The sequence below is a fragment of the Grampus griseus genome (genome assembly GCF_964374135.1).
Source record: "Grampus griseus genome assembly, chromosome: 3".
NCBI classification, from domain to species: Eukaryota; Metazoa; Chordata; class Mammalia; order Artiodactyla; family Delphinidae; genus Grampus; species Grampus griseus.
In genome coordinates, this window is record NC_139019.1 from 159,843,853 (window position 1) to 159,867,248 (window position 23,396).

The 23,396-nt window shown below is 47.6% G+C and overlaps 1 protein-coding gene across 1 annotated transcript; it reads left to right on the forward strand.

Annotated features, from left to right (window-relative positions):
* The first annotated feature begins 181 nt into the window (after positions 1-181).
* On the forward strand, positions 182-22,900 carry TMEM38A (transmembrane protein 38A). The gene is made up of 6 exons (XM_082650832.1): positions 182-387; positions 15,726-15,882; positions 16,141-16,325; positions 18,608-18,695; positions 20,413-20,530; positions 21,310-22,900. The coding sequence occupies exons 1-6, from the start codon at positions 264-266 to the stop codon at positions 21,535-21,537; spliced, it is 900 nt and encodes a 299-aa protein (XP_082506958.1). The 5' UTR covers positions 182-263; the 3' UTR covers positions 21,538-22,900.
* The last annotated feature ends 496 nt before the right edge of the window (positions 22,901-23,396 follow it).

The window sequence follows — 23,396 nt, forward strand, 5'->3', positions numbered from 1 at the left end:
GGGACACCGCACCCCGCCTGGCTGGGCTGAATGGGGTCGTGATGGCCCGAGGGACAGTGTGGGACATTGGACCGACCGGCCTCCATGGGACTGGAGGGTCCCACCACCCGCCCCAAGGCCAGCCAGCGGTCGCCCCTCCTCTCCCGCGGGGGCAGGGTTGGGGGCGGCGCCTGGCGGGCGGGGGCGGGTCCAGCGGGGGGGGGCGCAGTTGCAGGCGACTGGACTCACCGGGCCGGGGGCTGGGGTGGGACCCGGCGGGCGCCATGGAGCTGCTCTCGGCGCTGAGCCTGGGCGAGCTTGCGCTCAGCTTCTCGCGGGTGCCCCTCTTTCCTGTCTTCGACCTTAGCTACTTCATCGTCTCCATTCTCTACCTCAAGTATGAGCCAGGTGAGCCAGGGCCGGAGGCTGGAGAGGACTGGCATTCCGGGGCGAGGGACGGCGGTTTACCCAGGGGTCTGGAGAAGGGGAAAGGCCTGAATCGTGGGGGAACAGTCCCAGGGACCGGTTTGGGGAAACAGGCAGGTGCTGGGATCATGGGGTTCTCCCATACGGGGCCGGACAGAGGGGAGAGACAAGAGAGAGGGCAAGGAGAGAAGCTCCTGAGATTGTGGCGCTGGGGGAGGGGAAGCAGATGCAGGCTGGAGGAAAGGAAAGGAATGTGATTGCTCAGAGGAGAGGGAACAGGTGCCGGGGAGGATGCAGGGAGAGAAGGTCAGGGGTCCGAGCAGGGTACGGTCGCAGGAACTTGGGCGAGGGGCGTAGGTCGTGGTGAGGGCGCAGGCGGGTCGGCTCTGCTGGCCTGGCCAGACGTCCTAGCTGCCCGCAGCCGTGACCTCCCTCCTTGCCCTTGGAGCGGGGAGCCAGAACGGCAGCTGAGTGTCTATATAAGGGCCGGCAGTGCTGGGAGCTGTGATCAGGTTCAGAGAAAGTGACACCGGTGCCCCTTCCCCGCTGTGGCCCTGGGGCAACCTCCTCTCCCTTTCCCTGGGCCAAGGCTCTGCTGGATCTCGGAGCCCAGAGGGAATTCTTCCAGGTCTGGCCCGGATCCTTTTCACTTACTGAGCAGTACTGGCCCTAGGGCAGGATGATTTGGGGTCAGCCTCCTCCCACCAGCTCCAGACCCTCATGGAGAATCGCTGGGGGGAAAACCCAGCTTCTTGGATTGTTTTTTTTTTTTTTTTTTTGAACGATTTTTTTAAATGATGGTAAATGGCTTCCTTAGAATGCATTCTATTTTTATACAAGGTTCTGGGAGTGTTTCTTGTTCGTCTCCTAGTATTTTAATAATTCTAGCACACCAGCAAACTAAATGGACAGTAGAATTTAGCTTTAGAAAAGACCAATCACCCGAAACTTTGTGATCTTTTCTCGCACTTAGATGTAAATTATCACTATAGTCTCTGGAAGTAGCTTTTTTAAAGATGATAAAAATAGGTGTTTGTGTATATTTAAAAAAGAAAGAAAAACGAACTGAAAAGCCCAAAGGAAAAAGGGGATAGTTACAGTTGACATGGTGGCCACCATTCCAGACCTCACTTCTCTGCATTTATACCCCTGTAGTTACGGATGTAAATGAACAGTCTTATGCAAATAAGATCAAACTCTGCCTGGCAAGTGTTTTTGTTCCATTTTATTTTAGCTCGTCCACATGCCAGAGTCTATTTCTTTAAAGGCTCTTCTGAAAAGCAGTTACTTTGCAAAGCAAAATAAGCTTTGTATTATCTTAGCCTGAACATGGGGCTGTATTTCCTGTCTGCAGATGAATTCCTGGTGGCTCAGGCCAGTCCCGTGGGCAAGTACAGAACCTAGCACACATTGGGAAATCGAAAATTGTGAAGGGCAGCAGCCCAGTAGGGATGTAGGACACAAGTCTCGGAAGGAAAGAGGTCTCTGGGCTGGCTGGGAGCATGCAGAGGGGTTGGGATATTTCTGCTGGAGTCACAGAGTAAATCACCTGAACTTGAAGGACTGCAGCCTGAAGGTTCCTGAAGGCTGAAAGGGTTCAGTGGTTCTGAACCCCAGCAGCACATTAGAGGCTCCTGGGGGTTCTTAAACCCCCATCTCATCTCCACTCCAGACCAATAGAATCAGAATATCTGAGATAGGGCCCTGGCATGCTCGTGTTTCAAGCTCCCCTCCCCCAAGGATGCTATATGCTGTCAAGGTTGAGAACCCCCTGGTCTGATCAACATTCAGCTCCCTCCTTTCATAACTGGGGAAATAGGAAATAGAGGCTAAGCTAATTTACATACACAATGAGCCTGTGGTCCCAGGGCTGGTAGATGACAGCCTTGGAATTCGAACCCCGGTCTGCTTGATCCCAAGAATCACTGCGATTGCTCTGGGGTACTTGCCTACCCTTAGAAAAGGGAGGCATTGGACTTAGCTGTTAGTCCCCCAGTTTGGTATTCCTGCTAAGCCTCTCTAAAAGTTTCTTCTCAGAATCTGTGTGCTGATTGCAGGACCAGTTACAGAATATGTGTGACCCCTTGTACAGAAATTAAGAATTTTGTGAACCTGAGAGCCAAGCTGGCTTTAAGGAATAATCTTCAAATTGGGAGTCAGTTCTGCTTCTCACAGTGAGTAAACACCAGGCTGGTTGCTTTGCTTACATGAGCTTCAGTTTGCTCATCTGTGAAATGGGTTCATTGGTAAAATAATCCTGGACTCCCTTTCCTGGCTATTGTGAAGATCTGTTGAGAACTTTGTCAGTAGTCAGATCTAAGGCACTTGTGAGAGGTAGTAGAATTATTTGTAAGGCATGGGGCAATGTGTTTTCCAGGATGCAGGCATTTTCTGGGTCAGGCTTTTGTGAGAATCCTGAATGAGGATGAAGCACAAAGTGTGGTCCTCAGGTGAACAGCATCTGTGGCCCCTGGTTAAGAAATGCAGAATGCCAGGCTCCCCACCAAGACCTGCTAAAACAGACTCTGCATTTGAACAAGATCCCTGTAAGCATACTAATGTTTGAGAAATGATGGGCTAAAAGAGGCTGGAGCTCCTTAATAGGAAAGGGAGGGCCAGGTCTGGCTCACCTCTAGGACCCTTAGCTCTATGCAAGAAGAAATAAAGAAGTAGTGGATGCTGGCGGCATGATTGAAGGAATGAGTGAATGAATGATTAAATGACAATCCTGGCTACCTTAAGCCCTGACCCATGCAAAGAGCCTTCCAGACCAGTGGTTCTCAAGTATGGCTACACATTAGAGTCACCTGGGGAGCTTTTAAGACTCTTGTTGTCCAGGTAGCACCCCTTTATCATTAGAATCAGAATCGCAGGGCGTGGTACCATCATCAGTATTTTTTAAAGTTCCCCAGATGAGAACCAGCTCTGCACCAGTGTTTCCCAACCTCAACACTAATGACAGAGACAGATCATTATTCTCTGTGGCAGGGGCCGTCCTGTGAATTTCAGGATGTTTTGCAGCATCCCTGGCCTCAACCCACTAGATGCCATGAGCATACCCCAGCTGTGACAAACAAAAATGTCCCCAGGGAATTTCCTGGCAGTCCAGTTGTTGGGACTCCGCGCTCTCACTGCTGAGGGCCTGGGTTCAATCCCTGGTCGGGGAACTAAGGTCCCACAAGCCATGTGGTGGGGCCATAAAAAAAAGAAAAAAGTGAAAAAAAAATGTCCTCAGGCATTGCTGGTGTCCCTGCGGGGGGACACACTTACCCCCACTTAAGACTCACTGATCTAGACTGAGTCTCAAGCCCTAATGCTTCCAAGGGCCAGGCAGGTCATATATGGAAAACAATAAGACAGCCAGGTGAGGACCGTCCCCAGGTGAGATCCAGCCATGTGCATCTCTCCCTGATTGGGGCTAGAACCAGCAGAACTAATTTTTCAAGGGAAGCTAGAAATGTGATTTGTAGCTCCCTATGTTTATATGTTAGCTATTTGAACATGTCTTTTCTTTTTTAAAATTAATAGACAGTTTTTTAGAGCAGTTTAGATCCACAGCAAAGTTAAACTGAAAGTAGTTTCCATATACTTTGACTACCCACCCACACCAACCTCCCACACAGCCTCCACCACCATCAACATTCTGCACCAGAGTGGAAACATTTGCTATGGTCCATGAACAAACATTATTGTCAACACCATTATTGTCCTATTACCATTATTATCAGGTATTATCAACATCATTATCAACTAAACTCTGCAGTTGACATAAGGGTTCCTTTGTGTTGTACGTTTTATGGATTTTAACAAGCGTATAATGACATGTATCCATCATTGTAGTATCATGCAGAATAGTTTCACTACCCTGAAGCTCTGCCTATTCATGCCACCCCCCCCCTTTTCCCTCCCCAAACCCCTGACAACTTCTGATCTTTTCACTGTCTTCATAGTTCTGCCTTTTCCAGAATGTCATAGAGTTGGAATCATACAGTATGTAGCCTTTTCAGACTGGCTTCTTTCACTTAGCAAGATACATTTAAAGCTCCCCTATGTCTTTTCGTGGCTTGGTAGCTCATTTCTTTTTAGTGCTGAATAATACTGCACGATACAGATGTTCCATGGTTTAATTATTCACCTATTGAAAGACATGTTGGTTGCAGTTTGAACATTTAAAAACTACGGTGGGAGCCAAAGAGAACTGTTCCTTGATCTCTGGTTTGAACTATAAGCTTTTTGAGGGTTGGGGACTGCTCACCCTCCAGCCTTTTGAGGAGGGGCTACTATTCCATTTTACAGTGGGGGAAACTGAGGAAGAAAGCTGAGCACAGAGGCTTGGGAGAGGGTGACTTTCTTAGAGAAACTCTGTGAACACACTTCCTATGTTTGGACCTCACACTAAATAGCGCAGAATGGCAGCAGTGCTAAAGGTGCCCTGGGAAACCTTCTAGCACTTCCTGGCCATCCACAGACAGGACACCGACCCCCAGAGAGGGAATGTTGTGGAGCCCATCACAGGTCAGAAGGAGGGTCCTGATAGGGGTTTCTTCCTTCCTCCTTAGGCAGACCTGATTTTTATAAGTCCATCCACTAAAATTTCCACCCACAGGTACTTTCCATTTCAGTTCAGTTCCAGAAATAACTCTCATATAATTGTTAAACACTAAGCAATTTCTTTTCATCTTCGCAGATGCCCTCTGAAATGAATGATAGTGCCGGGTGACCAACTCGCCCACATTCGCCCAAGACAAGCACCCAAAGTCCCAGAAACCCCTCAGCCCCAAGCAAACCAGGACAGTTGGTCACTCTAGACAGCATCCTCATTCTACACATGACTAAACTGAGGCCCAGGTAGGGGAGTGAGCAACCAAACTCACCCAGTGAGAGGGGAGTGCTTTGGTGGCAAACCTGGAATTGAAACCCACATTCTGCTGCTTCTGGGTGCTGCCCCAAGTACTCAGCAAGAGAAACCAAAAAGAAGCATGGCAAAGGGAAAGAGCCAGGGGGCAGTTTCTTGACCACTGCCTTGCTGTGGATCCTTGGGGCAGGACATCCCCACCAGCCTCAGTCTTCTCATCTGTAGCAATGAGTAGACTCATCCCGTCCTTCTAGGGTTGCTGGGAGGGTATTGATAATGAAAAGAAGTTCACAGACGTAGAAAACAAAATTGTGGTTGCCCAAGGGGAAGGGGGGCAGGTATAAATTAAGAGTATGGGAGTAACAGATACACACTACGGTATATAAAATAAACAACAAGGGTTTACTGTATAGCACAGGGAACTATATTCAATATCTTGTAATAACCTATAATGGAAAAGACTGAAAAAGTATACACAGACAACGTATAACTGAATCACTTTGCTGTACACCTGAAATTAACACAATATTGTAAATCAACTAAACTTCAATTTTTTATTTTATTTATTTATATGGCCACACCACGCAGCTTGTGGGATCTTAGTTCCCCAACCAGAGATTGAACCCAGGCCCTTGGCAGTGAAAACACGGAGTCCTAACCACTGGACCACCAGGGAATTCCCTTCAATTAAAAAAAATGCATAATGATGATAATACGCAGAGCATTGAATCGTCAATATAACTTGGTGGAGGGAGTGCTTTCATTCTCCCTTTGACAACAGAGGAAACAGGCTTGCGGGGGAGAGGGGGCGAGGGGCGGTTATTTGCCCAAAGCCATGCCAGAGTGAACAGCAGAGCCAAAACCCAGGCGTGTGACTTTTCTACCAGGCCTCACTCATAGTGAGGAGCCTACTTTGTTCCCGCAAAACCCAGGCTCCCATCCCCACCCCCACCCTCCCTGGCCTTATGGTCCCAGAGGGCACAAGAAAGACCCTGGAAAGAATTCAACCCCTGGGGGTTATTTTTAGTTGCAGAGGTATCCATTTCTGCAAAACATGGGTGCCTCACCTGACCCGGCCCCTGTAGGACCCACCAGCTGCTCTAAAGGATTAACTCTCAGCTGGCGGCGTTTTAAATAGATGCCCCAGAGGAGAAAAGAGAGCATTCGGCTTCATAATGGAGGAACTTGGTAGATGTTGAGACTCAGGATAACCTCGAGGGCGGGGAGAAGATGCGCTTTGGGCTTGTGACTCCAGGGTGAGACTGAGGGGGGAAAATTTGATTCCAACCTCTACTAGGAGTTGGGCAAAGAAGGGATTAGGGTTCCCACCTGACAGAAGGAAAGAGCTGGAGAAAGAAAACAATGATTTGTCCAAGAACACGTGGTTAGTCAATGGGGGTGGTAAAGAGAAAGGGAAGAATGTTGCTGACTTACTCTGAAACAACTTTTATGAGACGTGTTTCCTGATTATAAAATGTATATGCAAGAAAGTGGATAAATAACTTGCAATCTGTTCCTATGATGGAATACTATACAGCAGTGAAAATGAATATTACCCTTGAAAATATTGTGCTCAGTGAAAGAAGCTAGATGCCAACGGCCATGTCTTATGATCCCACCTATATGTAATGTATAAGTTCAAGAACATTTTTATCACTTCCAAAGGAAGCCCTCTCCCTATTAGCAGTCACTCCCCATTCCCCCCTCCCCCAGTCCCTGGCAACCATTAATCTGCTTTCTGTCTCTATGGATTTGCCTGTCCTGGACATTTCATAAAAATGGGATCATACGTTATGTGGCCTTTTGTCTTTGGCGTCTTTCACTTAGCATGTTTTTGAGGTTCATCATGTTGTAGCGTGTATCAGAACTTCATTCCTCTTTAAGGCTGACTTGTAGTCCATTGTGTGGATGGACCACATTTAGTTTATCCATTCATCTGTTGATGGACATTTGGGTTATTTCCACCTTTTGGCAACTGTGACTAGTGCTGCTGTGAACATGAGCATGAGTCTTCCAGAACCTAGTGATGGGTTCTTGTGCATAGGGCAGCACGGTACCATGCTGCCTACCCTAGGCTATGAGACCTCCTGTTCCTGGACCCCCATCCACAGCCATCAGAGAGGGGGCAGGCAGTGAGGGGCCCATGAGGGGGCTTGGTACAGACTGTGGAGCCTAGTGTGATGAGGCGGGAGAGTACCCCAAGTCCTTCTTGCTTATCAGCTTTAAGGGCACCCTTGTTTTTTTGCAGTTATGGTGATTAAATATTTCAAACATACAGAATAACTATCCCCACTGACACCTCCGTACTCTCGCCGTACACAGACTTACCAGATGTGAACGTAGATTTGCTTCAGATATGGGTTTTTTTGTTGTTGTTTTTTTAAAGGAATAGTGGCAGGCAGAGCTAACCCCATCTGTTCCTCTCCCTCCCTCTCTAGATGTGACCACTGCCCTAAAGGCAGCCTATATTCTTCCCATGCCTGTATGTATACCTTTACCACTGTTTATGTATCTATGAACTGCATGGAGCATTTTGTGTTGTTTTACATATATACATAAAATATACATAAACATAATCATTTTGCAATCTAACCTTTTGACTCAGCAATAACGTTATGGGATTTTATCCATGTTGATACATCTAGAGCAGGGGTTCTCAGCCAGAAGGGAATTTGTTCTCAGGGGATACTTGGTAATATCTGGAGACATTTTTGGTTGTCACAACCAGGGTGGGGGTGGGCTACTAGCCTCCAATGAGTGGAGGCCAGGGATGTTGCTTGACATGCTGCAGTGCACAGGATGGCCCCCACTGCAGCAGAGAATGATTCTGCCCCATACATCAGCAGTGCTGAGGGTGAGGAGCCCGGATCTAATTCATTTTTATATATCTCCTCTGCGATATTCCATTTTGCGTGACTCTACTCCCTCACTAAGAAACAGTAGACTCCACTTTTCTCCTGTTGTCACAGTATGGCAGTGAAATCCCCCTCCCCGTGTCTCTTTGCCCACATGCACTAGTTTCTTTTGAGCAAACAGTGAGGAGCAGAATTGCTGGAGCACAGGCGACTCACAGCTTCTGGCTTCCTCAGTATTGTCAGATTGCCTCCAAGCTGGTTATGCCTGTTGACCCTCCCAACTGTGTGTGTACAAGGGAAACCTGGGCTTTTTCCCTCTGGAGGAGGGGCAGATAGTCCCCTCCCCACTTCTCTGTGAGGTTGACAGATTTGAGAAGAAGGCAGCTCCCTCTATGGAGTACAGTAGACGTCATGTTTCTTTCCCCAACACGGGCTTAGAACATTGGACATCAAACCCAGGAAAGAGGCTTGGATGCCATGTTGAAAGGTGTGGGGTCGTTGTGGCCCTGGCTTGGTCACTTGCTTTGCTGGATATCCAGCCCATGCCGACCTGACCAGTATATCTGGCATTGAGTGCCCCTTAGCCCTTAGGTTTCCTCTCTCCTCCCCCTTCCACCTTCTCCCATGCTCTCCCTTTGCCTGGATCATCTTCACCCCTCCACCCCCGTCCTCTAGGAAATCCCTGCTCATTGTTCAGATCTCAGCTTAAGTGCCACTTCCTAAATGAAGTCTGACCTCCTCAGCTGGGACAGTTCCCCAATTAAACCCTTCAAAGCACCATGTGTCTCTCCCTTATGAGGTTTAACCTTCATCTGTGGGATTATTTAACCACGTTGCCTCTCTACCACACTATGGGCCCCACAAAGGTAATGCCTGAACCAGCTCTTGCTTATAGCTGCATCCCCAGTGCCTAGCAAGAGCCCAGCACATGGTCAGAGCTCAAAAACACTCACTGAATGCCTGGGTGATCTTGGGTAAGCCATTGACCTTGGGGAGGCTCTGTTGCCTCATCTGTCAGATGCTATGTTAATTTCCTAGGGCTGCCATAACAAATGACCACAAACCAGAGGGCTTAGAACAACAGAAATTTATTCTCCACAGTTCTGAAGGCCAGAGTTCAAAGTCAAGGCGTCTGGTTTCCTCTGGAGTCTCTAGGGGAGGATGCTTCCATGCCTCTTTCCTGGTTTCTGGTGTCTTCCAGCAATCCTTGGCATTCCTTGGCTTATACATACATTACTCCAGTCTTTGCTTCTGTCTTCATATCGCCATCTGTATGAATTTCCTTTGGCTGCCATAATGAAGTACCACAAACTGAGTGGCTTAAAACAGAAATGTATTGTCTCACCGTTCTGGAAGCTAGTAATGCAAAATCAAGGTGTCAGCAGGGCCATGTTCTCTCTGATGGTTCTGGGAAGGAATCTTTCTATGCCTCTTCCTAGCTTCTGGAGGTGGCTAGCATCCTTGGGTTCCATGGCTTGTAGATGCATCCCTATGGTCTCTACCTGCTTGTTTATTTGGCCTTCTTCCCTGTGATATGTCTCCTCTTATAAGGAACACCGGACATTGGATTAAGGCCCACCTAATGACCTCATCTTAACTTAATTACATCTGCAAAGACCCTATTTCCAAATAAGGTCACATTCACAGATACCAAGGGTTAGGACTTAAACATATCTTCTTGTGAGTTCAACTTACAACACCTTCTTCTTTGTGTCTGTGTCTCCTTTTTTTGTCTTTTATAAGAACACTCTCATTGGATTCAGGACATACCCAGATGCTCCAGGATGATCTCATCTCGAGAGCCTTACCTTATTTGCATCTGCAAAGACCCTATTCCAAATGAGATTTTGAAGGACATGAATTTGGGGTGGGGGGTGTCCCTCCTATATAACTCACTATAGGCAGGGATATCGATCCCTACATTACCTGTGGTTGAAAGCCTGGGCTCTGACGCTGAAGCCTTGAGGATGGTGTGAAGGTATGTAGTTGCCTGGGACACAATAGTAACTCAATTAAAAAAAAAAGAAGTAACTCAATAAATAAAGGGAGCAGGGGAAGTTGTTGTTATGATGTAACCAAAAGTGCCCAATACAACCTCAGTGCCTAGGAGTGTTCAGTCCACATTTGCTAGAATGTAACCTCCATGTGGACCGTTCTTTCACTAACAATTATTTATTGAGTAACTACCATGTATCAGGCATAGTGCCAAGCACACGGGGTCAGGGGAAGGGGGTGGTTCAGCAGCAGATAAGACTGATAAAGGTCCCTGTACTCACGAAAGGATTAAGATCAAGTCAACTTGTTGAGTGTATCAATAGTATATACAGGTATTTATGTCAGTAGCTTCGCACTTAGTACACAGCATAAAGAGGCCAAGCGTTCAGATTTGACAATTTAGAGACAAAAGGCATCCAATCTCTAGAAACAAAGAGAAACTTTCCCTCCAAACTCCCAAAACCTGAACTAATTATTTCTTTTGATTAGCCTTTTGACTAATAGATTACATATTGTAAGCTTGTCATCTCACATCCGCACTGAGTAGAGTTTTCATTGGATTAAGTAAATTGTTTATTAAAGAGAGGCACTGGGGAATACTACTTGGCCATAAAAAAGAATGAAATAATGCCATTTTCAGCAACAGGGATGGACCTAGAGATTATCATACTAAGCGAAGTAAGTCAGAATGAGAAAGACAAATACCATATGATATAACTTACATGTAGAATCTAAAATATGACACAAATGAACTTATCTACAAAACAGAAAAAGACAGATGTAGAGAACAGACTTGTGGTTGGCGGGGCGGGGGTGGGGGGTGGGGGAAGGGAAGGTGTGGGAGTTTGGAATTAACAGACGCAAACTGTTATATATAGGATGATAAACAGCAGGGTCCTACTGTATAGCATATATAGCACAGGGAAGTATATTCAATATCCTGTGATAAGCCATAATGGGAAAGAATATAAAAAATAATGTTTATATATGTATAACTGAATCACTTTGCTGTATAGCAGAAATTAACACAATATGGTAAATCAACTATATTTCAATAAAATAAAATTTAAAATAAAACTTAAAAAATAGAGTCATTGGTACCAGCTCTGGCTGTGAGAGCTAAGTAGCTGTGTCTTATGAATTAATTCTAAATTCATTCTCTGGAAAATGAAACTAGTGGGGGAGGGAAGGAATCAAGATGATGAAATAAGTTGTCACACCAGGAGACACCCAGGTTTCAACTCAGGGGTGTGGCTATAGAAGATTAGGACAATAGTAGCATAAAGATAGAACCTAACTATCTCAAAAGATTCAAAAGAATTTGTCCATTTCTTCCTTTTGAATCTTTTGAGATAGTTAGGTTCTATCTTTATGCTACTATTGTCTTAAGATGCAGATCTACTAGAGAATGGACTTGAGGATATGGGGAGGGGGAAGGGTAAGCTGGGACAAAGTGAGAGAGTGGCATGGACACATACACACTACCAAACGTAAAATAGATAACTAGTGGGAAGCAGCCGCATAGCACAGGGAGATCAGCTCGTACTTCGTGACCACCTAGAGGGGTGGGATAGGGAGGGTGGGAGGGAGGGAGATGCAAGAGGGAAGAGATATGGGGACATATGTATATGTATAACTGATTCACTTTGTTATAAAGCAGAAACTGACACACCATTGTAAAGCAATTATACTCTAATAAACATGTTTAAAAAAAAGATACAAAAGACTTAAGTGTGTAGTATAAAGTGTATTTGACTAATAGACATTAATCCTGTACCTCTAGTGTTTTTTGTAAACGTGTTTTTAAAGAACTAGACCCCCTGCCTTCATTTTAATTTGGGAGCTTAAAATACAGTTTATCTTGAAAGAGTTTAAGACTCATAAGAAATTGCAAAAATGGGTTCTTTTTTTTTTTTTTTTTCCTGTGGCCATGCCACAGCTTGCAGGATCTTAATTCCCCAACCAGCGATTGAACCCCTGGCAGTGAAAGTGCTGAGTCCTAACCACTGGACCACCAGGGGAGTCCCAGAAGTTGCAAAAATGGAGCAAAGAGTTTTCAAGTCCCCTTCACCGAGCTTCCCCCAATGACAGCATCTTACCTAATGGTAGCTCATTATTTAAACATGAAAATTGGCGTCAGAATAATACCATTAACACCAACTACAGACTTTATTCAGCTGTTTTTACATGGACTTTAAAAAATATAGTCCTTTGAAATTTTATCACATGTGTAGATTGGAGTAACCACCACCACGATCAGGATTACAGAATGGTTCTGACACTCCAAAGAAACTCCCCTGTGATGCCCCTCTATAGTTAGATCTTCCTTTGAACCCTAACCCCTGGTAACCACTGATCTGCTCGCTGCCACTCATCACTATGGTTTTGTCGCTTGGAGAATGTTATATAAATGGAATCATATGCAGTATGTAACCTTCTGAGATTGGCAGTTTTCGCTGAGCGTCACACCGTTGAGATCTGTCTGGGTTGTTTTGTGTATCCCTGGTTTATTCCTTTTTCGTTACTGAGTAGTATTCCATGGTACAGATGTACCATGGTTTGTTTATCCATTCACCCATTGAAGCCATTTGGGTTGTTTACAAATAAAGCTGCTATGAATATTTGCATGCACGCCTGTGTGAATACCAGATTCTCCTTTTCAAACAAAATCTTATGCCGAACTCTGAGATGAAGCAGTAAATGAAGTTGTGCTCTGGTTGAAACAGGAGGAAGACCCAGGACATACTTGCTTGGTTTCTCCTTTGCCCCTGCAAACCCTCACGGTTCCCAGGAACACAGTTTGAAAACCATTGCTCTTGGGAGCCCATCCTCTCAGACCATGGAGGTCTTGGGTTATCAAGGCTGCAGGATGTCAGGACATGGGCCAGTTCATTCCCCTATCTCTGTGGTGCTCAACTTTGTTGCACAAAGGAATCACCTAGGAGCATTAAAAAAATCCACAAGCCCAGCCACATCCCACACCGACAAACCGAGACCCTCTGGGATGGGAAGCAGGCATCAGGTGTTTGTAAAGTCCCCAGGTAACGGATGTACAGCCAAGTTGGAAACCGATGCACTGAGCCATCTTCCTTAGGTGTGGGGTCCCTATTTCTGTTCGCTAAGTTAGTCCAGTGTTTTGCATTTTCTTGCCTTGGGTTTATAAGAAGACTCAATTTAGTATCATTTATGAATGTTTATCCTCAGTTGCAGAAACTGTGAACTGTTACATTTTTTTCTTTGTTATCCTTTTATTTTTTAAGAGCTTTATGGAGATGTAATTCATACACCACCCAATTCACCCATTTAAATCATCCCATTCACTGGTTTTTAGTATATTCACAGAATTGTGCAACTATCTCCTCCAAGCTGGATCCTCTAGCTTTTACCCTCCCATCTCCCCCATCCCCTCCAGCCCTAAGCAACAATTAATCTACTTTCTGTTTTTCTATGTGAAAAATTGAATAAAGTACCAAGACCAAAAATGGGTTGGAGTCCACAGAGTGGTGAGAGCCCAGAGTCAGGAGTGAAGGGCTCAGTAGAGCAAGGAAGCCTTCCTGGAGGAAGTGGCATTTGTGCTTGGCCATTTTTGCTTGTGTCTTTGTTCCTTCCATGCTGCTAGCATGGGATGCTCTCTCTCCCTCCTCACCCTGTTAGTTTAATTCTGCCTTCAAGGACTCCATTATCCAGCTTTGCTCATTGCTCTTTCTACACCGTTCCTCACATGTGGGCATGCCCTGCACTGTCCCCTTCGGTACCAATACCTGGTGACTTCCCTCTGCACTGATGGCTCTCCCCCAGCAAGATAGGGCTCCGGAGCTCTTCAGCTCCACCTTTCAAATTTCTTCTGTGCCTTCCTATCTGGGGCCAACCAAAGCTCTTTACTCAGCAAATGAACATTCTCCATAAGAGCACAACTTAACAACAGAAGGACAACCCAATTTTTTAAAAAATACACAAAAGACTTGAATAGACATTTCCCCAAAGAAGATATAGGAATGACCAATAAGCACATGAAAAAGTACTGAATATCACTGATCACTAGGGAAATGCAAATCAAAACCACAATGAGATATCACCTCATACCCATCAGCATAGCTATTCCTAAAAAACAGAAAACAACAAGTATTGCTGAGGAGGTGGAAAGGTTGGAACCCTTGTGCATTACTGATGGGAATGTAAAATGGGGCAGTTGCTGTGGAAAACAGTACGGAAGTTTCTCAAAAAATTAAAAATGGAATTAACATTTGATCCAGCAATTCCACATCTGGAATATACCCAAAAGAATTGAAAGCAGGAACTCGTGCAGATATTTGTATGTTCATGTTCTTAGCAGCGCTATTCTCAATAACCAAAAGGTGTAAGCAACCCAAATGTCCATTGAAGGATGAATGGATATGTAGAATGTGGTAGATCCATCCAATGGAATATTATTTAGCCTTAAAAAGAAAATTCTGACACATCTTATGACATGGATGAACTTTGAGGACATTATGCTAAGTGAAAGAATCCAGTCATAAAACAACAAATACCGTATGATGCCACTTACATGAGGTCTATAAAGTAGTCAGGTTCATAGAGACAGAAAGTAGAGTGGTAGGCGTCAGGGACTGGAATGAAGGAGGAATGGAGAGTTAGTGGTTTTTTTGGCTGCGTTGGGTCTTCGTTGCTGCACGTGGGCTACCTCTAGTTGCAGCGTGCGGGGACTACTCTTCGTTTCAGTGCACGGGCTTCTCACTGCGGTGGCTTCCCTTGTTGCTGAGCACCGGCTCTAGGTGCACGGGCTTCAGTAGTTGTGGCGCACAGGCTCTAGAGCGCAGGCTCAGTAGTTGTGGCGCACGGGCTTATTTGCTCCATGGCATGTGGGATCTTCCCAGACCGGGGCTTGAACCTGTGTCCCCCGCATTGGCAGGCGGATTCTTAACCACTGCGCCACCAGGGAAGTCTGAGTTAGTGTTTAATGGGGACAGAGTTTCAGTTTTGCAAGGTGAAAAGCTCTGGAGATGGATGATGAGGATGGTTGCACAATAACATGAATGTGCTTAATGCCACTAAACTGTACATTTAAGATGGTTAGAGTGGTACATTTTATGTATATTTTACCACGCACACAAAAATTTTTTAAATAGGGAGAGACCAAAAGTACAGGTATAAGCTTATAGGGATCTTGGCATCAGCCCAAGGCAGGAGTAGCTGCGTCAAAGCTTTCCCAACTGCGTGTTGTCCTGTCTCTTCAAGCTTCAGTCTTCTCATGGGGATAATAAGAGTGATCACTTGGCTGCAGTTATCAATGAAGATTTAATGTCCTTCCTATAAATGCTAAACCCCGTGTCTGAGACCTGGGAATGCTTGCTAATGAGCTGGTGTTATCGTTATTGCCACCTCTCTGAGCTTGGAGGAAAGAGCCCCAGCCTGGTTCTGCCTTCTCTCTGTGTGACCTCAGACATGTGTGCACCCTCTCTGAGCCTTGGTTCTTCCTCTGAAATGGGCAAACTGCAAGGCATTGGGTGGGCACTCTCTGAAGGCAGCTGAATTAGGATGGGCTGAACAGAGGGCATAAAGGGTGAAGCATGTCCCAGATGCCCTGGTGATGGTGGGGGATGCCCCATGCCCCTCAGGAGCAGTCGAGCTGTCCCGGCGCCACCCCATGGCATCCTGGCTGTGTGCCATGCTGCATTGCTTCGGGAGTTACATCCTGGCTGATCTGCTCCTCGGGGAACCCCCGGTCGACTACTTCAGCAACAACTCCAGCATCCTGCTGGCCTCAGCAGTCTGGTAAGAATCACTGGTCTGGCGGGATGTGGGAGAGCAGAGCAGGCGGGCAGGGTGACCCTGCCACCTGGGACTGGGGAGGCGGGAGGTTGGAGGAATTAGAACCCACCAGCACAACCTCCACAGTGGTCCTGACCCACCACTTTCCACTGCCCAGCTGTCCTAAGCCCGGCAAGTGAGAGCGAGGGTCTGGATACAACCTCATCTCCGAGGGGCCCCAGGGTCTGTCTCCCCCTGAGGCTTGGCATTCTCTCCCCAAAGGTACTTGATTTTCTTCTGCCCCTTGGACCTCTTTTACAAGTGTGTCTGCTTCCTGCCGGTGAAACTCATCTTCGTGGCCATGAAGGAGGTGGTGAGAGTCCGCAAGATCGCCGTGGGCATCCATCACGCGCATCACCACTACCACCACGGGTGGTTCGTCATGATCGCCACTGGCTGGGTCAAAGGTAAACAGGACCATGATGAGAACAATGGAAAAGCACCCCAGTTGAGAACCCCTGTTCAGTGGGACATATCGGGCACCCCAGCTGGCACAGCCATTGCTCTGGGCTAAGGGATGTCAGGACAGCCTCCTCATCAGTAGACACCTTTAGGGTAAATGAGAAGATTCTTCCAGAAATTTAACTATCAAAGGTAAATAGGACAACGAAGCAATGACAGCTGATGTCTCTAGAGCAGGATTTCTCAACTGTGGCCCTACTGACGTTTGGGGCTGGACCATTCTCTGTGGTGGAGGCCATCCTGTGCATCGTAGGATGTTGAGCAGCGTCCCTGGCCTCCACCCACTAGATGCCTGTAGCACCTACCAGTGTGACAACCTAAATTGTCTCTAGATATTGCCAAATGCCTCCTAGAGAGGAAATCATACCCCTGGAACTATAGAGGTTCTTACGCTTTGTGGACTACAGCCCTTTTATCAGCCCAGTAAAGCCTACAGACCCTTTTCTGTTTTTTAAATGCATAAAGTAAACTATATAGGAGAATAAAGGAAGCCTATTATTTTAAAGTAGTTATAAATTAAAAAATATATATGCTGTAGTTTTATCCATCTTTCCTAGTGATTAAATAGCAGACCTTACAGTGGCTCCTAGTAACTCTCAGACTTTTGAAGTGGTGTTGAGCACAAATGATATTTTGAAACCACCATCTGCAACAATGGGAATGTGAAAAGAAAAACATCCATGAATTCTGTTGGTGACAGAATCACAGACTTGCAAATCCTGCTGAGGTAACTGCCTCCCTTCATGATGGAAGGAAAGGCTGGATTTCAGTGAGGGATGTGACAATGAAGATGTAATTCTGTTTCCTGTCTGGGTTCATAGACTCCAGGTTAAGATCCCTGACCCAGGGCAAGTTTTGAGTTGAGGCCTTTGTGCATCTTTTTTCATTTGATCCTTAAGACTCTCCTTTAGGAGAAGGCTAACATCATCTCTTTTTACAGAGGAGGGAAATGAAATGACATGCCCAAGGTCACATGGCTATGGGGACACAGCTGGGTTTGACTCCAAGTCCTCTGAATTCAACATCCACTCTCCTAACAGCTTTGGAGCCCTCCTTTTTTATCCTCCTCCATTTATGCTAAGAGGTAGACCAAGATAGACTTTGAGACAAAAAAATATTACTAAAAATATAGAGGGACAGTTTATAATGTTGGGTCACTCCACTAAGAAGATATAACCATTATAAACATATATGCACCTAAAAACAGAGCACCCAAATACATAAAGCAAAAGTAGAGGGAAGTTAAAGGAGAAATAGCTAATTCAACAGTAACAGTTGCAGTGGTGGACCAAGGAGTAAAAGGAAGGCAGGGAAAGAAGGCTTGAGCGGGTGCTAAATGCCACTGGGCACCGAATCCCTGCTTCCTGCTCACCAAAGTGGGTACCCTCAAATGCCTGGGTCTAGAATCATCATCCGTTGAGTCAGAGTGTCCTCAGTACCACTGACATTTAGGGCTGGATCATGCTCTTTGGTGGGGGCTGTCCTGTGCATCGTAAGATGTTGAGGAGCATCCCTAGCTTCAACCCATTAGTTGCCAATAGCAGCCCCCTCCCCAGTTGTGACAACCAAAAATGTCTACAGATACTGCCAAATGCCTCCTTGGGGGCAAAGTCATCCAAGATGCAAACCCCTGGTCCAGTGGTGCCTATCAGGCATCCCAGTTAGCACAACCACTCCTGGAGTGGGCATCCAAGCCTCTTTAGCCAATACATTTGGGGTAAATGGGAAGATTCTTCTAGAAATTTAACCAGAAATCTTGACATGGGTCTCATTCTCTCTCCAGGAAGCCTGTACTACAGAGCAAATTCCCCAGGGGTATGACATGCCTTCCAGAGGGCAAGTGGCTTGAAAAAGGTTGAAAGCTCAGAACCCAGAGAGAAGAGAGGCTGGGGGTGGGGAGCCCTCTGGAAGCCTCATGCACAGCTCAGGGTCCTGGATTGGGAGCATCAGGGCAGACAACCCAGATTTGTCCAAGACATACCTTGCAGGTGGGATATGACCTCGATTACTTCATGCTGGTTTTGCTCCAAATGTGCTGTGTGACCCTCAGCAAGACTGTCCCCTCTCTGGGCCTCAATTCCCCCACCTGCAACTGATGATCATACACCCCAGGCTCAGTATCCCTCTGGAGGAGACTCCAGAAGCAAAGAAGCTGCTTCCTTGGGAATTCAGCCAAGAACAGGGAGCTGGAGGTGGCGGGCTTGTTTAGAAGTACCCTGTCCCATAGGCTCTGGTGTCGCCCTCATGTCCAACTTTGAGCAGCTGCTCCGAGGGGTCTGGAAGCCAGAGACCAACGAGATTCTGCACATGTCCTTGTGAGTATCCCATCCTCCCTATTCCCTGGGCCTGACCCTGGGTTGGATACTTCTGGTAACTTGGAAGTCTCAGCCCCTGATTCTCCTTTCAGAAGCTTCCAGAGACCATGGCTGGGGGACCCCGGAGGTAGAGCCCTAACACTACCTAGGGGACAGGGGCAGGCAACGTTGCAGGGTGATGAGACACTTGATTTGGGTTTTGAAGAGCGAATAAGAGTTTTCTGGCAAAGAGGGAGCTTCTGGACAGAGGCCAGCACCTCTGCCAACTCTCAAGTCAGAAAAAGAGCAAAGATTCTGCCTGGTTCTGCAGGGTCAGGGTACAGATTGTGGGTGGGAAGTGAGGGATTCAGGATGTAGAACACACAGCGTGGGTGAGGAGTGTGGCTGCGGCTAAGTGGGGAACATTGGGCAGGGCCAGATGGCAACATACAGGACTCAACCCAGGACCCCACAGGGCGTTTAGCCTAATACATTTTTAAAAGACCTAAAGGTTCAAGCTAGTTAAATTTTCTCCCAATCTACAATAACGCTGTTGCCATTAAAATATGACAACATTAAAAGGCTCACCCATATGCCAATGAAAACTAGCTTCCATTTCATATGTTGGAAAACATAACTTTATCTCACTTTATGCCCATGAGAGGTCTGTTCCCACACTCAGCTCATGGACAGGGAAATGGGGGCTCAGACCGTTGTGTCCCTTGCTACTAAGAGGGCAAGTGGCTTCCCCTCTCAGATTCTGTTTCTGCCTCATCAGCTGAGTGTGAAGGTGCCATCACACACATAACCCTCTGACCCTGGCTCCTGGTGCATGCTTTGGAAATATCAGGTCGAATTATCATCATTAAATATGTGCAGTGAGCGACAGACTTCAGAAACAGAAGTCACTGGTCTGTCTTCTGCAACAAGTCAAAATATCGGAAGCCTATTCTTCAAGGAAGAAAAGGAAAATTAAGAAGAACTGTGTGTTGTAATCTCACCTTCTGGGGGAGTGCACTGTTCAGAAATCCCCAAGACCACCCTCAGGTCTGACAATTTGCTAGAAGGACCCATAGCGCTTGGCCAAGCCATTATACTTAGGATTATAGTTTATTACAGATGAAAATTGGCAAAGGTAAAGACATGTGGGGCAGCATCCAGGGAGAGACTAGGCGCAAGCTTCAAACTGTCCTCTCTCAGTGGAACTGTGTGGACAGCACCTGTTTCTCCCAGCATCCATGTGTGACCGTATGCATTGAAGATTGCCAACCAGTAGTGCTCCCCTGAGCCTTGGTGTTCAGGGGCTTTACTGGGGCTTGGTCACACAGACATAGCTGACTGCCTGCATGGCTGACCTCAGTCTCCAGTCCCTCCAGAGGTTCAGCTGATACCATGTGGCCCAAGACCCCACCCTAAATCACACCATTACCATCCGGTATGACCCCAAATCCCCAGGTAAACAAAGACACTCCTATCAGGCAGGACATTCCCAGGGCTTAATGGACACCTTCCAGGAGCAGGGAAAAGGAGAGACCTCTTTTGGGGCCAAGGTTGCTCTTTACTGTACAGGGAGATCCCCCGTCATCCATGTCACATGGGCACCTTCCCACCATGCACTCTGGAGAAGCTGGGATGGGTGCTGGGACCAGCAGGGGTGGGCAGAGAAGGGGGCCTGGGACAGTGGTACAGGGGCCTGAGCCATGCAGACCCTCCCGGTAACCACAGCTACCTCCTCCAGCCCCACCAAGGCCAGTCTGTACGGAGCCATCCTCTTTACCCTCCAGCAGACCCGCTGGCTCCCAGTGTCCAAAGCCAGCCTCATCTTCATCTTCACCATGTTCATGGTATCCTGTAAGGTAAGCCTTCCTGTCCTGACGCCGACCCAAACCTCCCAGGCTGAGGTGAGGGAGCTTAGACTCATGGCCTTGAGTGTCTGGGGAAAGGACAGCCCTAAGGTCAAGGGGTGGGGAGCTTGTCAGTAGGTTCATGCATGGGAGAAGGGTATGAGAAGATTAGTGTCCAGCAGGTGGGGATGGCGGTGAGCAGAACAAGGTCTTCCAGGCAGAGGGCCCAGCAGGGGCAAAGGCCAAGATGGGGGCAGGAGTGTATGGAGTCTGTTTGGAGTATCAGGGCCTTGTGCCTCGGGCATGGAGAGCGGGCTGGACCAGGAATGGTGCTGGTCTGACCCTCAGGCCTTGAGTTAGGGTCACCCCCTACCCAGGAAAGGTCTTCTGGGGCCATGCACTCTTCCCTCCCCGTGGAGCTGAGGGACTTCGCTGCTGGCTCCTTGGGAAGGGACCACAGGCCATCACATAGGGAAAGGGAGTGAGCGACCCCAAGCCAAACACAGCTCCTCTCTGAGCCCAGGTGTGTGTGTGGGATACTCCTGGGGAAAAGGTGACCAACTGTCTTGGTGTGCCTGGGTTTTTAGCACTAAAATCTCACCTCCCAGAAAACCCAGGACACTTGGTCACCTTCTTAGGGGTGCATGCAGCCAGAAGGCTGGGTCTGGGCTACCTCTGCCCTTCACCTGGCTGACCTTCTCCCTTTTTCCCCCCCAACCCCCCACTTTGCTTCTGCCTCATTCTCCCTCTGGCTCTGCTGCCTCTCCTGTCCCTCTGCCACACCACCTCAGGTGTTCCTGATGGCCACTCACTCCCACAGTTCCCCTTTTGATGTTCTGGAAGGCTACATCTGCCCTGTGCTGTTTGGGTCGGCCTGGGGGAGCGACCATCACCATGACAACCACGGTGGATCCCAGGGCGGCAGTGGGCCCGGCCCCTCGCACTCAGCCCTGCCCACCAAGTCCAAGGAAGAGCTGAGTGAGGGCTCCAGGAAGAAAAAAACCAAGAAGGCAGATTAGAGGGCAGCCCTGGGGGCATTCAGGGCACCAAGGAGAGGACCCAGACCCAGGACCTGGGCTCAGTTCTCCCCTCTCCAGGCCTCTACTTCGCCATCTACAAATTGGAGCCATTAGCCCCCCCTCCAGGGCTGATGTGGGGGTTAAATGAGATATGGGGGTGAAGGGCATTTGTAGGAATGGGGGGTCCCTTTCTCTTTCTGCCAGGTCCCCATAGAGTTACAGCTTTTGTGGGGGGGGAGTTCACAGAATCCCAGCAGCAGCTCCAGCCGGAAACCCTGGCCGTTATGTTCTTGGTTCTATTATTTCCTCTAAAATTACACCTTGACTCCAAAAGAATTTCAAGCCATGTTGAGGCTCATTCATTTGACAGACGTTATAGTAAGTGTCTGCTGTAAGGTAGCTGCTGTGATTTCCACGTCTCTTCTTGCCGACTTCTCTTGGGCATCCCTGGGCAAGTTGCCTCCTGCTCTGAGCCTTGCGTGCCCCATCTATATAGTGGCTCCTCACCCCATTCTGTATGCAGGGGCTGATGTGAGGCTGGACGTGAACCAGATTTCTAAGCTCAGAAGCACAATGCAGTTAGGAGGGGAGGCCTTGGTGGACGTTCATTGTGCGTAAAAATGGCTTTGCATTTTAGATCTTTTGTGTTTGTGGACTGGAGAACCCCACAAGTTACTTGGCACAAAGGAGGCCTTCAGGAGACATGTCTAAGCCAGACTTGAGAGCGTGGAGGGTGGGGAAGGCTTGTTCTGATCCTTGGCTTCAGGTTGTTCCTAAACCAAAGAAATGCAGCTGGCTGGTCAGGGGTTCCAAGATCTGGCTCTGTCCAGGGGCTCCAAGAACTCACTGTTGGACCTGGGAAGCTGCATGAGACCTCCCTCATGCTGTCATCCTTCATTGCCGCTCACTGAGTCATTCAACAAACACATGCCTACTATGTGCCAAACCTTGTGCTGCTGCTAGACAGGCTGGGAACTTGATTCAGGGTGTGCGAGGGGGATGGGAGCTGAGCACCCCTCCTGGCCATCTTCATCTCAGCCTAGGTCACCAGGACATCTGAGAGGGTAGGTGGGTTGGGCATGGCCAGTCTCAGATGGGGTTGGGGCCCAGACCAGGCCAGCTTGGGGCTGCCCTTTGTACACGGGTGCTGAGAGCATGCTCAGGGCATCAGCCTGCAGCTGTGTCAGAGTGGTGTGGGATTGTTGGGGTTCCAGGTGTTGCCCAGCTATTGGGAAAGTGCCTTGATCTGGTGATGCCTTGGAGCTAGGTGGGTCCTGAGGCTGTAGGGCCCCCAAATTCCTCCTTTTGCATGTCCATCAAGGCTCAGCGTGAAGGGTCAGCAAATAAATTTGTTGTGAAAGAACCCTGATGGCTTGTCTGATTCATTCTTGCTCTTTTGGCCTCACGGCACAATGGGAGTCCTGCGAACTTAGAGACGCATGGAGTCTCCAGGAGAACGAGGCTCGTGGGCAGCCCTTGCTCACCAGTGGGAGATAGAGGCAGTGGGTGAAGTCTGTGGGGCTTGGAGTTAAGCAGAAATGGGTTTGATCCTCACTCTGCCATTGACAGGTCATGGGGCTTCCCCTTCTCTAAGCCTGTTTGCTTCTTGGGAAAAAGAGGATGATGTTATCACTGCCCTTCAAAGACAGGTGGGAGGATTAATGGGAGTGGTTGGGATTTGCAGCTAAGAGTCTGTGCAAAACCCTGTTAAAGAATGAAAGTCAAGCCACAGACTGGGAGAAAAATCTTTGAAAATCACACATCTGATAAAGGGATTGTATCCTGCGTATGTAAGGAATTCTCAAGACTCAATAATAAGAAAACAGCTCAACTTAAAAAGGAGCGAAGGATTTGAGTGG